Genomic DNA, 15,146 nt, shown 5'->3' with positions numbered 1-15,146 from the left:
CCCTGAATTTGGTTCCATAAACTCAGAAACTAGAACGATTACATTCAAGTTGATTGGCGGATGCAATAATTAGTTATTTTGTCTAGAGAATCAGGCTTTTTGACTACAAGGCACTGCAAATTTCCAAAACAATTATTCAACTACATCCTATTTTTTGTATGAGCTTAATGGACTCATGGGCTTAACGAGGACTTATTTCCACTATAATACCATGTCTGTTAAAATGTATTTAAAAAAAAAAAGAAGCTGGTTATTAATGATGGAATCTAGCCAGCCTGTGCTCCCTGGGGGATGGCATTTCAAACCCTTGGGCCCAGGAGGTCAAAGTCTATCAATTACACTACCACACAGTCTCCAATTGCTCCTGAATATGGTACACTCTCTAAATTGAGGTAAAAGCACTTTTAAAATGTTGCAGAGTACTTCATGAGAAGGGTTGCGTTATCCGTTTTGCCATGTGCCGTTTTATAAAAAAAGTTACACGGTGACAAATGCATCGCTAATTGAACTGCTCTGCAAGCCATTACACACCATGAACAGCAACACAATGATTAGATATAAAAACCATTTGCCAACCATTGATCATTAAGTCATTGTCAAACCCAACAAGAAACAAAACAAAAACATAAAAAAATATCCTTCCTACCACCAGTGTTCTGAACGGAGGGAGCACACCCATGGAGAAACACATAAGTGAGGTATCCTGACACAAGTCTGCCCACGTCATGACACGGACCAATACTATACGCCTGTTTGGTCAATGTAATGTTTGATACATTTTAGACCAGAAAGTGGCTTATCTCTACCCCCCCCCCCCCCCCCCCCCCCCCCAATGTGCCTTAATTGGGTTGAATCAGAAAAGAGTAGCTGCAGACAGAGTGGAAGCAAAAGCAGTTATGTCCATGAGGAATAAGGGAGGGGAAAAAAAAAGAGTAGATGGACGAAATAGTGTGTGATAGGAGAGCTGGTTTGAAAGCAGGGAAGAGAAGAGTCAGAGTGGTGGAGGTATAAAACCATCCACCTCATCCGTTTGTTACAGAGAGTTGTAAAGTAACTCACATACTGCTGGTGGCAGCGTGATCATTTTTGCAGGCTCAACTCAACAATAAGCCATGCAAAATGGCAGACAGGCAGGTAGATCATGCAGGACATGCCAGAGCCCAGCCCAGTTCAACCCAAGCCAGGCCAAGCCAGATTTGGTAAACTCATTGGCGGCGTGGTCATGCAGTAACATTGCTGTTGAGGGAGGAGAGAGAGAGAGAGAGAGAGAGGAGACCAGTCAGATGGCATTTCTCAGTGTAGTATTTGGGTCCTGATTTAGGCAGGCTTACAGCAGGGTAAGCGTGCGTATAGCCAGATGACCAGGGATTTCCCACCTACGGTCTTTCTGCAATGCCGTCGTGTCATTACATTTCAGAGTGAATTTCCATTCAACCTTTAGCCGATTTCTTGAATTTTAGACGTCACCAGATGGATCAGTAGGTGTGGATGGAGATCTCTGATCACCTGGCTACTGAGACCATCAGCAGGGTTAATACAAGAGCTCTTTTAGCCTATGGCTATGGCAGGGTTCCTACACATTTGGAATTTAAAAATTCCAAACTTATCCAGACTCCAGAATTTCACGGGCAAGCTGCGGCCCGGAAAACTTCTGTGGACGCCAGGCGCTCTTCCCGGGGCAGGGGACTCGGGGGGGGGGGGGGGGGGGGGGGGGCATGCCCGGTCGGTGATTTCAGCTTGAAAAACAGCAAAGAGAATTTCCCTCCACGTGACTGCAAAGTGCCAGAATGTATGTGCCCCCTTGGGAGTACGGACACCCCAGGCACCTAAAGGCCTTCATAGTCCCAGTTTTAGGTGATAAAGGTGACCACCGAAAACTACAACACCCAAACACATCTCTCCGTTCTTACTACCGGTAACCACCCTTTCAGTGGTCACCTTATCACCTAAAACGGGACTATAAATACTAGGCGACAGCACGAGGTGCAATCACCGACCGGGCAGCGACCAGGAGCCCCCCCCTTCCCCTGCCTGGGAAAACAGAACAGTCTGGAAACTTATTTTTGAAATAAGTATGAAATTAAATTCCATGATTTTCCATACTTGCGTAGGAACCCTGCTATGGGAAATCACTCATGTACCAGATAAAACAATCAACAGACTACACAGGGCAACGGAGACAGAACAACATACAATGTTAATTGATGGATGACTCAAGAGTATTCTAATTGAGATCATTTGGGATTATCTGGCAAGATAAAGAGGGCTAGTTGGCATGGACAAAAACACAATACTGACACACACACACATAATCCATAAACTATGCAAAGTTCTTACGCTCTCGTCCGTCTGTATTAGTAATACTAGTTACCACAACCACACTTCCAATGGTAAAACGTATAGTGAGGGAGCGCAACTTAATCCAACTGGCAGCTAGATAACCAGGACAGGAAGCGATGAGTTAGGATGCCTATAGTGTAATGACTACCGGTAATTGTTGTTTAGTTGAAAGTCGTATATTCTTGACAGAAATATCGTCACTGCATTGCAGACAGCATAGAGAAAGCAGTATGCATAGCATTGGCTTTCTGCCATAGTCATCTATGTTTTCCTGTTTTGAAGTATTTTGTGTTTCCAAATGATTGATGGCCGACTGTAGATTTCCCATAATTCCAAGACGATCTGAAGACCCACGACACATAGTTGACACCATAAAAATGTACACTTGACATGAGAATACCGTTATCGCCAGGTTGCTAGTACTTACAACTTCTATATATGTCGATAACTACCTCAACACTGACCTCATTCCACAGGACAGTACATGTAATAAATTAGACACCGCTGTAGAGCCATTTTACGAAAATATCAACCATTTGTATACAAATATTCAAAGACATTCACCGACAAATATATCAGAAAATTGCTTCCGTTCTTTTTTTTTTTCTTCAGCTTCAGCCAGGTAAAACAATAAATTCACAGAAAACCAAACACCATCTCCAGTCAAAAAGGGAGGGGAAAAAAAAAAAGCAAAAAGTAAATAATCTCAACTGGGATGTCGGCTGCATAAATACTGTATGAACAGGTAGAGAAGTTTCTCCTTAATGAGAACATGAGAACACTGTGTTGCGTGTTCCCAAGAGGAGTAGAGCAGGGAGACAGAGTGGAGTGGTTTACGCGTTATGCTGTTGTTTCAGCTTTGTTCTGCTTGCCTGTGGGTGCACCACGGAGTTGAGGAGGGGTCAGTGTTGTCCGAGGTGGGGGTGGGTGGGTGGGTGAGGGGGGGGGGGGGGGGGGGGTGGTATTGTTTTTTTCCCGACCGTTCACCATGTCTATAACATCACGGAAATGTTAGGACACGTCGAACAAGAGACATTAAAGGATGAATGTCTAATACCATCAAAGGGATGCATACTCAGAAAAAAAATAAAGGGCTTCAGGGAATACATGTGGCATGTCATCTCTACCTCAAGGATCTGATCAGAAAAAGAAAAAAGAAAAAAAGAAAAAGGAAAAAAAAGGAAAGAATTAATTCAGAGAAAGAAGGGAAAAGGGAACCACTATTTTGATATGAATTGGAAGCGTGTGTGTGTGTGTGTGTGTCCCAAAACAAAAACCTGACATCTATCTACGCTCTATGCTCTCTGGCGCCATTGGTGTAGTCTACCTTGCGGTAGCCGATTGGACGTGCCCGGAGCAGCTGCGGCGCGTGCTGGTGGCCTGCCTCTGCCGGGCCAGGAAGGACTGGCCGGAACCGGTGCTAGCGAGCCTGTCTTCAGCCGCCTTCTTCTGCAGAGACATGCCCTGGGAAAATGACAAAAACACATTGAACAGAAGATTAAGGAAACTTACGTCAAAAATGTTTTACCCTGAAAGTGTGAAAATGGACTGGAGTTTGTTTTATAAAAACACCAAAGATCTGCATGGTGTATGACTGTACGTTGTTAAGGTTTAGGGGTGGCTGTGGCTCAGGAGGTATAGAGCAGGTCGTCCAATGATCCGTGGGTCGGCGGTTCGAATCCCGGCTCCTCCTCCTGTCCACATGTCAAAGTGTCCTTGGGCAAAGACACTGAACCCTACATTGACTCCAATGAGTCGGTCGGTGTGAGCTCGCCACCGTTGGTGCGTGAATGTGGGAAGTGAGGACGCTGGCGTCGACTGTTCGCCGCTTCACCCCCCCAATGTATGAATGAATGAACCATTGTAAGCGCTTTGAGTAGGCACGCAGTGCATAGAAAAGCGCTATAAAATTGAAATTCATTATTATTATTATTAAAAGATTAGGCGTGGCCCGGGCCGCTGGCCCAAAAACAAATCTTAAAAAAGGGGTAATATACGGTTTCATTGTGATTATCAGATACATACATTAATAAAATACATTATGCACTGCAGCAAACTTAGCAACAGTAGGTGTTTGATTAATGCAAAAAAGGGAACGTAGTCCACACATATTACACCCACACAAAAGCCTATATTACCCCCTAGTGGCCAAAGCGCAGTCCTAATCCAAGCTTGTGTGTGTAACAACTCAAACACACTAGACTTTTAAAATCCAATACAATCTGAAACCACTGCCCATTACAAGATAATGGATCTCGAATATCAGTGGTCATGACCAAATTGAATATTTTAACATATTTGTACGTCTCTAATTGTTATGATGAATTGAACATGGTGGGCCCTATTGTAAACAAGTGTCGTCCACAGTTTTGCATTGAGTTGTGCTTCAAACTGTAATTCTCGAATCCGTTAATAATTTCATCAATCAATCCACAGTTCAAGGCATAATTGCACAGATTGATGGATTTCTTTAGCATAAATTAATGTTATACAGTATCATATGACCTATGCATGATGAGAAATTATTTGAACGCGTTGAGCGTGTAAAACATTTAGCCTGTTTTCAATATTAATTTCCTTTCTTCTGCTTAGCACTTGGCAGTGTTCATCTGTATAGGATAGCATTAAAAGACCAATAAAACTGAGAAAATAAATACAAGTTTATCCATACCATGTTGTACCAGGCCGAAACAATCAGCTTCTCCTCGTAATCTCTCTGGGTCTTTGTCTTGTCCATCTCTTTCTGTTTGGGGGAAATAAGGTTCAACACAAGTTCACATAAAATTGCAAAGTTTAAACCTGCATTCTCTTTTGTACAGGGTCGGATAGAAGTAGGCTGAAATCAACCGTAGGCTGGAATTTGAGAGTGACAGAGTTAACACACCGAGTCTAGAAATAGACTAGAATGGACAGACAGACAGACACTTAACCCATTTAGACCCGAGGACGATTCTACAAATGTCTTCTAAATCCTGACAGTTTTCTGAAAAACCTCATGTTTCTATGTCAGTCGTTCTTAAACATTTTCATGTCAAGGACCCCCAAAAATATATGAAATTGGCCGCCGACCCCCCCCCCCCCCAATCTGAAAATATGTTGTTCAAGGGACACTCCCAGAAGCAAAGATTTGAGTTAAAAACGTTCACTGTGAAAGAATATATATATATATATTCAAAGATTTGCACTACATTTTCACGATTAAAAAAAAATAGCAGACCTACAAGCTCGTAGCGCGGCAATCGGTGCCGCGCTATGAGCTTGTAGATCTGCTATTTTTCAATAGCTAAAGTATAACATAATGCTTAAAACACCAAAAGTGAGACAAATAGATTACCTCCAGTGAATGCAGCATTCTGACCTTCTCTTGCAGTTGGTTCTTCAGGGCCTGCACCTCTGGGCCTGTTCCCTGGTTCTGTTTGGGGTCCAAGGTCCGAATCACCTAGAAGAGCAATAAGCACACAGATTATATTAGAGCATATTTATATTATTAGAAGTAGACTATATAAAGCAGCACAATAGGAAACCTACGAGTTGTACAGTTCGTTCTACTTCCATTTCCATGACAATACCTTTGCACATTTACTCAACCAAATGTTCCTTTTTTACTTTAAACATAGTATTTCTACATGGTGGTATCTGAAGTACTTCTTCCACCACAGCCTGTGTCATTAACAACTTAGTTCATTATTTCTCAATCCTTTCACAACGGAAAATCTTCCTTAAGTGGCTGAAAATCCTAAGTTACAATTTTGGTCCTACCTTTATCAATATTAATTTCTTGGGAAAAGAGTGTCTTATATTATATATTATGTATTTTGTCACAATAGGCTTGCATTCTTAGCTCCTTGTCTTTGGAAAGTATTTATTGTCACTTACACTCTTGGCCTTTTCCAAATATTTCTTATATCTCTCCTCCATTTGTTTCATATCATCGTCTTTCTTCTTCAAGGCCTCCTCCAGCTCTTCCACGCGTTGGGCTGAAGGGATGGGACAGGAAAGAATGCAAATGAATTAGCCAAATGTTTACCGATCGATTCTATTAACTTTATAAGCGAGTGTGACCTTTTTCCAACTATCAACGCTTTTCAAGTCATTATAATTTATATGTTACGATTGCATTCTTTTATACATTATATTTACTATATTTATTGTTTATACAATACAGTATTTACTGTGTAATATGATGTTTTGTATGACTGGGTGGCTGCGGGTGCATGTATCGTATACCACGATGCATGTACTGCGATGTCTGCCATGCACAATATTCATGAAAGACAACGGGATGGGGCCCGATTACACTCGTGCAGAATGACAGCTCAGAACTCACAGCTAGCATTGTACTTGGGCTCCATGTCGTCGATGAGGGCATTTTTCTTCAACACATCTTCGTTCAACTCGCGCAGCTTCGACCTGGCAGAGTAAGCAGATTTATTAACAGGAGAACACGCAAGGCGTATAGTCTTCAAATGGCCTCCACTTGGAATTGTAACCAGGAGGACCGTTGTGGTTATGTGGAATAGCGCACAAATAGGCACGAGCGCCCTTCTCAGCCGTCTAGCCATTAACTTCAGGTGTGGGCTTCAAATTATTTCAAATCAAGTTTATATATATTTTTCATGTTTGAGTAAAGCACTGCACAAGGTGTGACTCAATCAAAAAAAATGTATTCACGACGAAGCCAAAGTATGGACTTACATGTGCTCTTCGTATTTCTTCTTCAGAATGGATGACTGAAAGAGACAAAAGCAACGTAAACTCATCATTACGCAGTCAATTTAAATCAAAGCTAGAAGAGGATCCCCAAAAGTGTTTCAACAGACACTCTGCTGGATGTACACAGGAGTTGCCATACACAATTTAATAACTTTGTTTAATCCATGTAAACACATACACAAAGAACGTAGATTTTTGCCCAATTCGCTATATACATACAGTATATGATTGCTGCCAAATCTTAGAAAACTATGTGCCTTTATTCTGTTACAATGCACTATGGAGTAGAGGAAAGCCCATGGTGTGATTATTTTTTACAACCTTTTAAAAATTATACTATAAGTATCATGACAAGTGGAGCCCTTGTAGGGGGGAAAAAAAAGGAGAGATACTGTACATTTCCCTTGGCATCCAACAGAGAGTACTGTATAACACAAAACGTCTCAAGCAGAGCACCATTGTGCCAGTTATAATAAAAATAAAAATTAAATGTTGTTCCCATAAGAAATACTTTTTGTAATCTTAACAAAATAATCTGATTTGTGGCCACCGTGACAAACAATGTGGCTGATCAAAGTAATGGTAATCAAAGCCAGAAAAGTTTATAAGCATTCGAAATGATAGACATGAGCTTTTTCATGCCGTTGCATGTTGAGCTTATGAAAGGGGGGACTTGTATAGGCTGTGTATTCCCATCCAACGTGATATTTGATGTGGTATGCCACAGTATCATGGGAAACAAGACATCTACACACACACACACAGCATTGGAGACAGGATTACACGCTGATACTGCATCTAAACCAGCAGCGAAAAGCATAGAGGAATCAGTAGGAAACCGGGTTGTCGAGGAAAAATAAATAAATAATAATAATAATAATAATAATAATAATAATAATAATCACTGTGGCCAGGGAAGGGAAGACAGACCCTAGATCCAGAAGACGGGATACTGTAGAGATGAATCAATATCAAAAGAGGGGGGAAAAAAAGTGCTAAAACCATTCTGATAGAAGAAAGAGACGTCATGAATCCAAAAGAAGGCGATTATTACATAACTAAATCTTCCGGCGGTTCCCAAGCTAATCGTCCTCAAAACTCTCCTCCCATGACCGTGATTGCAAAGGGATTGCTTGTTTTGGTTTCATGTGACAACTTATTCATTCATTTTCACCAGCTTGGCAGCATTTTCACCGAGTGGCGCGCTACGAGCTTGTAGGTCTGCTATTTTTGAAAAATCGAAGAACGACTGACATTTTTAGAATCTGATCTCAGGTCAGAATGGGTTAATCAGACCAGTGTGTGTCCAGTGGAAACCTCGTATGAATCTGATCTCAGGTCAGAATGGGTTAAGGTGTATAAATAATCTCCATAGGGGAGGCAGATAGGGGGTCACCACCTACATTTACTTTAGGCCGATATATGAGGCTAGGGGGGGGTGCTAAATGTAAAGAAACGCAGACTTGTCAGAATGTCAATCCTGTATGTTTTGTTTGAGTAGATAGCATTAGACTCATTGGGTGTCTCCCCTGCCTTTCTGTGCAAAATAAGGCTAAGCAAATAATTAATCAAAAAGGGCCTCAAACTCATTTAATAAGAAGTATTGAACGACCGTACATATTTGTCCATGACACTACATGGAGTACAGTGTAAATCCGAGTGCTTAGAGAAGGAACACCTTTCTAAATGTCCTGGCCAAACCATTCAAAAGTTTTGAATATCAATCAACACAATATAAAGTATGTTAAGTACAGCGGGCCAAAAACTGTATTGAGATATTTTAACTAAACAAAACTCAAACAAATAGATTGGTTTCTATATATTTATGGCAGATATGAAACCAGACACCCGCAGAAAAACAAAGATTTCTTTAGTGTTTTAGGTAGGTTGGTCATGCAGCAAAGACAAATAGCAGCTGGTTGGAAACGGCGATGAGCATGCATAAACCACACACACACACCCACACACCTACTACATAGTAGTTGGACAAATTATAGACAGTAGATGTCGCTTAAAAGTAGGTTGATAGCAAAACATACTTTGAAAATTGCAAGCATATTTTCACCACAAGCTGTGTCTCATAACTTAATAAAAAATGTGTAAAGTTTACAAACTTCTATCAGGTGATTGTGGCCACACATATGCCAAATAGTACAGTAATTTAGGAGACAGACCACCATGAAATTAAACTACAGTAGAGGCTTTAAGTACTAACCTTCCACTATTTAACCAGCGGGTGTCATGGTGGCATAAACATAATTCTCAAGGTCACAGAAAAAAGGTGGTAGAGCACAGGTAAGGGAGAAGGAAAATTTTCTTTTTTGACGGTTTGGGGGACGCACCCATGGTGATGCCGTGACAAATATGGCTACTTCCTGGCAATGTCATCGTTGATTTGAGGCCACCCAATCCCCGGGAAGTCTTCAACAAACAAGGCCTTGTAGCCATCATAAGAAAACAACTACCTTTCCAAGGCTAGAAACACACATAAGTGACATAACACAAATACCCATGCACACGGAAGAAGAAAACCACAACATGGATGACATGACATGGGTGTTAGGGTTAGTGTCAGAATGAGTTAGTCAAGACATCTCACAACAAACAGGCATCTAGAATAGGAACGTTATAGTAAGTAAAGAAAGTCAAAGTAAGGCCCTACTGTCCACTAGGTTTCTTTTGTTTAACACCACTGTCTTGTATTAAAGGAGAATTCCATACTAGAAGGCTTTCTTACCTTTATTTTTAGTTGTTACGTCCCCCACCAAAGAGGTCCAGGTGATATTTTGTGCAAAAGTGCATTATTGGCTATTTCCCCTACCATAAGCCCTCAATGAATTGAATTGCATTGAATGGGGCATTGGGGTGTTGTGCTAATATTATTTCCATTGCTCAAAAAAAAAAAAAAATGTTGTATATACCCTCTCTTCATAATGTAAATAGTATCCAGTGCCACACTTTACTACTTATTTAGATTATTTAAATAAGCGAATTAGCACAAAACACCCAACCCCCATAGAGGGCTAATATTAGGGGAAATGGCCAATTATGCACTTTTGCACAAAATAACACCTGGACCTCTTTGGTGGGGACGCAACAACTACAAATAAAGGTAAGAAAGCCTTCTAGCATGGACGTCTCCTTTAAATAGAGCTTTTCCATGGCACAATGGTTCTGAGAAAGACTTGGGTCTTGGGTCTAGGCATGAACTATTTTAATTTTGCTCAGTAACGGCTATTAATATTGAATGTAGTCTTTAATATTAGTAGGTCAGAGAGGCTTAATCATGCGCACCGCTGTACCAAAATACTCATTCTGATCCAAAATCAGAATATCTTTATTGTCATTGTACAAGACAACGGAATTGATTTGCAATCCAGCTCAAGTGCATTTAAAACGAAAATACATAATACTTATACTACTCTATATGACAAAAAAATAAAAATACATTAAGACATATTGCACAGTAAGACAAGTCCCTTTAGTCCATAAAGTGTCAAGTGTCAGAGTTCAAGTGTCAGTGTTTAAAGCTATGACTGCTCTGGGGTCAAAAACTATTTTTCAGTCTGTTCGTCATTGCATTGATGACCTTATAGCGCCCCCCTGAGGGCATAAGTTGCAGCAGGTGGTGACCGGGTGGGATGACCCATGGTACATGATAAACCTATACCAAACATGCACACAAAGTAAACCGCAGTGTTGTTTTTGGCAGCACATTTCTATTTTAGTTTTTTAGTCAGTCTCTTGAAACATTTTCATTTAGTTTTAGTCACATTTTAGTGTTTAGTCGACTAAATATCATAAGACTTTTGTCGATCTAAATCTACAGTTGATTGAGTCGACTAAAATGTATTTTGGCGGGTCTTGATGCCGTCAAAATGGCATATTTACACTTCTACATGCTCACAACGTGTATTTTCAGCATGCAACCAAGTGTAAAATGACTTATACTGGATCTCTTGTCCACTAGAGTCCCTTCCTAACATTGTAGGTCTAGTTTTTATTTGTTGACAAAATCGACAGTATATTTAGTCATAGTTTTACTCACCATAGCTTAGTTTCCATTTAGTTTTCCTCAGTGAAAAAAGGTAGTCGACGAAAACAACACAGGCAAACCGTAAAGCGCACATATAGTGAGCCAGACTACTCACGTCTTCTGATTTGGTTCCCTCCTCTTGAAGGCTTTTCTGTAGCTCCTCTACCTGGCTCTGTCCCTCCATCACACGTTGGTTTATTAACCTATTAAAAACAAAACAAATAGAATACCGGCTAAACAGACTGGAGGAAAAAAAAAGTTCTGTAGCTGGAAATGATCCTATTCGGATAAAGGCCCCCACACCGCCACCGCCCCCCCTCCCCACCACCAATACAAACTGACTGCAAAAATAACTTAATAGAGAAAATATATCATAAATGAATACTGAAACCAGATATAATCATTAAGGAAAGTTTATGCATGCACCATGTACTATGTAAACTCTTCATTTCCATTTCCCAGCCATTCAGTTGCAAAAAAAAACCACGGGTTGAGAACCCCTGTTCTAATCTATAGTAGTGTCATATCGATCAACATACAATATGTACATCATGTTGTATTGAACAATACATGAAACTAACGACTACAGTAAACACATAAGAAATGTGTCACGAGGCAACACATAGTTTATTAGGGTAACATTCCCGTAGGCTTCCATACGAACAAACATTTTGCAACGACTGAAGTTGCCCGTGGGAGCCATTAGGCTAATGTACACTTACAAGCCACGTTTCTCAAAATAAATGAACGATGTTTGACTGAAAATCGTGCCTAAGTGGAGAATCTGTCATGACAGTGTGTGTGTGTGTGTGTGTGTGTGTGTGTGTGTGTGTGTGTGTGTGCGTGTGTGTGTGTGCGTGTGTGCGATAATTCAGACCTATTCTCTGTCTCCAGTTCATTCTTCCTGCGGTTGGCATCTTCCAATAGACTCTGGAGCAGAGCAATCTTTTCATTGTCGGATCCCTCCTGAGCTAGCTTCAACATCTTGTTCTCATGCTGAAGACGGATCAAATGCTCTCTGAAATGAAGAAGAGGACAGTCACACGGTTGCATTTCATCTGGATTGGCACAGTGCTTTAACGTCCACCCCCTAGTAGGGTTTCATAAGCAAATCGTGCATTCATTTCTAAATCTGAAAATGATAACAGTTCCGTTCAGCATTACAAAAGACATTGGATCCACCACCATGGAATGATATTCGTCCAAGACTTCATTTTACAATTTAGGCATTTAGCAGACGCTCTTAATCCAGAGCGACTTACATTAAGCAAGAACAAAAAAGCATGGGAATACATCACATGAAAAGCATTCATCATGAAACATGTGTAAGCTAAGAACGTAACAGTGGAATATCTATATAATGAAACTATACATATATACTATACTATGCTATACATATGTACTATGACGTGCTATGACTACATACAATGCAATTATAGTGCCGTCTAAATAACATGCTATAAGTCTGTATCAAATACTATCCAAGTCTACAGAAATGCTATCTAAGGGGGTAGGGTAAGTGCTATGGGCCATGATGGAGTCTGAAAAGGTGGGTTTTCAGACTACGGCGGAAGATTGGGAGTGATGCTGCAGTTCTGACTGCAATGGGAAGTGCATTCCACAGTTTTGGAGCCAGAAGGGAGAAGAGTTTGGGACGTGTGGAGCGTTGTCCCGGCGTTTTTAGTGAGGGTACTTCCAGCTTCCCTGCGTTGGCTGATCTGAGTGCGCGGGAGGGTTTGTAGGGTTCAATAATACTTGCAAGATATGGGGGAGCCATACCTTTGGTTGCTTTGAATGCCAGCATCAGAGTTTTGTATTCTGTGCGGGCAGCGACCGGGAGCCAGTGGAGGGAGCGGAACAGGGGGGGGAAGACATGTGAGAATTTTGGCTGGTTGAAGACCAAGCGAGCTGCGGCATTTTGCACATGCCGGTAGGCCAGTAACTACTTGAACCCTATAGGAGTCCCAATTGTGGGGTGAACATTCTACAAGAATCACAGATTTACAAGCTCACAATGTGTGTAAGCATAGAGTGGCTATCCCTCTACACACCAAAGGAGCGGACCAACTATAGACCAACTAAGTGTAGGCTACATATGGTTTAAGTGGTTACGCTTCAAAAGTTTCCTATATACTTTGTACTAGACACAATGTACAGTAGAAGAACAAGGCAAAGATACACAGTACATCACATATTATTAATACTAGAATAGTTCTGTGGTGTTCAGTGTAAATGCAAAAAAATTAAAGTGCACTTTACATCGAGAATGTTTGAAGACAAAGTCAAGAGAGTGTACATTCTTAACCCATTCTGACCGGGAACCCATTTTGGTGTTCCAGCATCATGTTATGCTTTAGCTATTGAAAAATAGCAGATCTACAAGCTCATAGCGCGCCACCGAGTGGCGCGCTACGAGCTTGTAGGTCTGCTATTTTTGAAAAATCGAAGAACGACTGACATTTTTTAGAATCTGATCTCAGGTCAGAATGGGTTAATCAGACCAGTGTGTGTCCACAGTGGAAACCTCGTATGAATCTGATCTCAGGTCAGAATGGGTTAAATATATATATTCCACAATGTGAAATATTGAGTCTAGAAATGACTGCAGATGTACAGTATGCGTGTAGATATAACCAACATAACTTTTCTAACATAATTAGAAAAGACACCAAGAGTTTCCATTGTTGTGTTCAGTGCTCTCCCGTTAACACATTGAGTACGCCAACGTGCATCAAAATAAAGGCCGCTATAGTGCCAGAGTAGTCTGATCGCTTTTACTCTGAAAGCCATGAACCGGAAATACTTTCTTAAAAAAATTGACTTGACAAAGTGAGCTCATAATCCCCGATCATCTTAATATATTTATATAAACTCCAAAAAGCGTTCATATTTTGCGGGAGAGACGGATGAGGAGCAGAAATGCAGCGCCAGCATATCGATCCATTCATCACCACGGAGAGCGCCCTGGATGAGGAGATACGAGTCATTCTTTCCGCCGCGCTAACATGGGAGTCAATGACAAGCTAATATTTGCACAGAGCGTTAGCATACGGCAAGCGAAAAGCGAAATGCCAAAAAAAAAAAAAGGAATAATTCTGAATATTATTATCTCGCCCGCGTCGTTTGGACGTCGCTAGGACGTCCACAGACGTCTAAGGTATTACTCGTTTCTGATCCTTATGACGTTTCCAGACGTGTTTTGTACAGAATGTGTTAAGGGTGGGGCTCACCAACTAATGTAACTTTTTCCAGACATACAGTTAGTACTCTCTGTTGCTAACTACAGTATAGCATGTATTTTTCCCATATCCTGTAACTGCTTAAGCTTAATAAAATAAAATAAAAACAGGCTGAGCTTGTGTAGGCCTCAACTTAACACAAACCTAAGAAAGACACCGCTAAACCCCTTATCCCTAAACTTATTTGCCTTTTTTACTATTTTGAAAAACATTTTTGAATAGTTCAACTAGCCAATCTACATTGACACTTTGTGAGCTTGTAGACTGGCCATTTTAACTATTCAAAAATGTTTTGCAAAATAGTAAAAAAAAAAAAAAAAAAAAGGCAAAGAAGTTTAGGGATAAGGGGTTTAGCGGTGACGAGAATGGAGCCCCGAGTCTTCTATAAGTTAGGCCGTATGTCGCTGCGCTTGCCGAAGTGAATGGGAAGAATGTTCTACTTTAAGCCTTCTTGAAGGTTAGAGGGTTCCCACTAAGTTACAACTTCACTGTGCAGGTTTCAATAGTGCACGGACACTACTGTAGGCCTATAGTATGCACTCATGGAATGTCTTAACCCATTCTGACCGGGCACCCATTTTGGTGTTGGCATCATGTTATGCTTTAGCTATTGAAAAATAGCAGATCTACAAGCTCATATCGCGCCACCGAGTGGCGCGATACGAGCTTGTAGGTCTGCTATTTTTGAAAAATTCGAAGAACGACTGACATTTTTAGAATCTGATCTCAGGTCAGAATGGGTTCATCAGACCAGTGTGTGTCCAGTGGAAACCTCGTATGAATCTGATCTCAGGTCAGAATGGGTTAAGATATTCTGC

The 15,146-nt window shown here is 40.9% G+C and overlaps 1 protein-coding gene across 4 annotated transcripts in view; it reads right to left on the bottom strand.

The window, feature by feature from the left end:
• Positions 1-833: 833 nt before the first annotated feature.
• Positions 834-15,146, bottom strand: part of hook3 (hook microtubule-tethering protein 3) — a 41,960-nt gene continuing 27,647 nt past the window's right edge. For 2 of the 4 annotated variants that reach the window (XM_080756519.1, XM_080756521.1), the window contains 9 exons: positions 11,967-12,107; positions 11,205-11,292; positions 7,036-7,070; positions 6,668-6,750; positions 6,217-6,317; positions 5,675-5,779; positions 5,012-5,083; positions 3,668-3,804; positions 834-1,236 (listed from right to left, as the gene is read on the bottom strand). In XM_080756519.1, the coding sequence (XP_080612645.1) occupies positions 1,221-1,236; positions 3,668-3,804; positions 5,012-5,083; positions 5,675-5,779; positions 6,217-6,317; positions 6,668-6,750; positions 7,036-7,070; positions 11,205-11,292; positions 11,967-12,107 (778 nt within the window). In that variant the 3' untranslated portion in view covers positions 834-1,220. Of the gene's footprint in view, positions 3,805-5,011; positions 5,084-5,674; positions 5,780-6,216; positions 6,318-6,667; positions 6,751-7,035; positions 7,071-11,204; positions 11,293-11,966; positions 12,108-15,146 lie in introns of all 4 variants that reach the window. The other 2 variants (XM_080756520.1, XM_080756522.1) reach the window with 2 other exon arrangements.

This window comes from Protomyctophum bolini (genome assembly GCF_963924005.1).
Source record: "Protomyctophum bolini genome assembly, chromosome: 22".
Classification (NCBI taxonomy): Eukaryota; Metazoa; Chordata; class Actinopteri; order Myctophiformes; family Myctophidae; genus Protomyctophum; species Protomyctophum bolini.
Note: the sequence above shows the minus strand (reverse complement) of the source record. Positions and strands in the feature narration are given on the sequence as shown.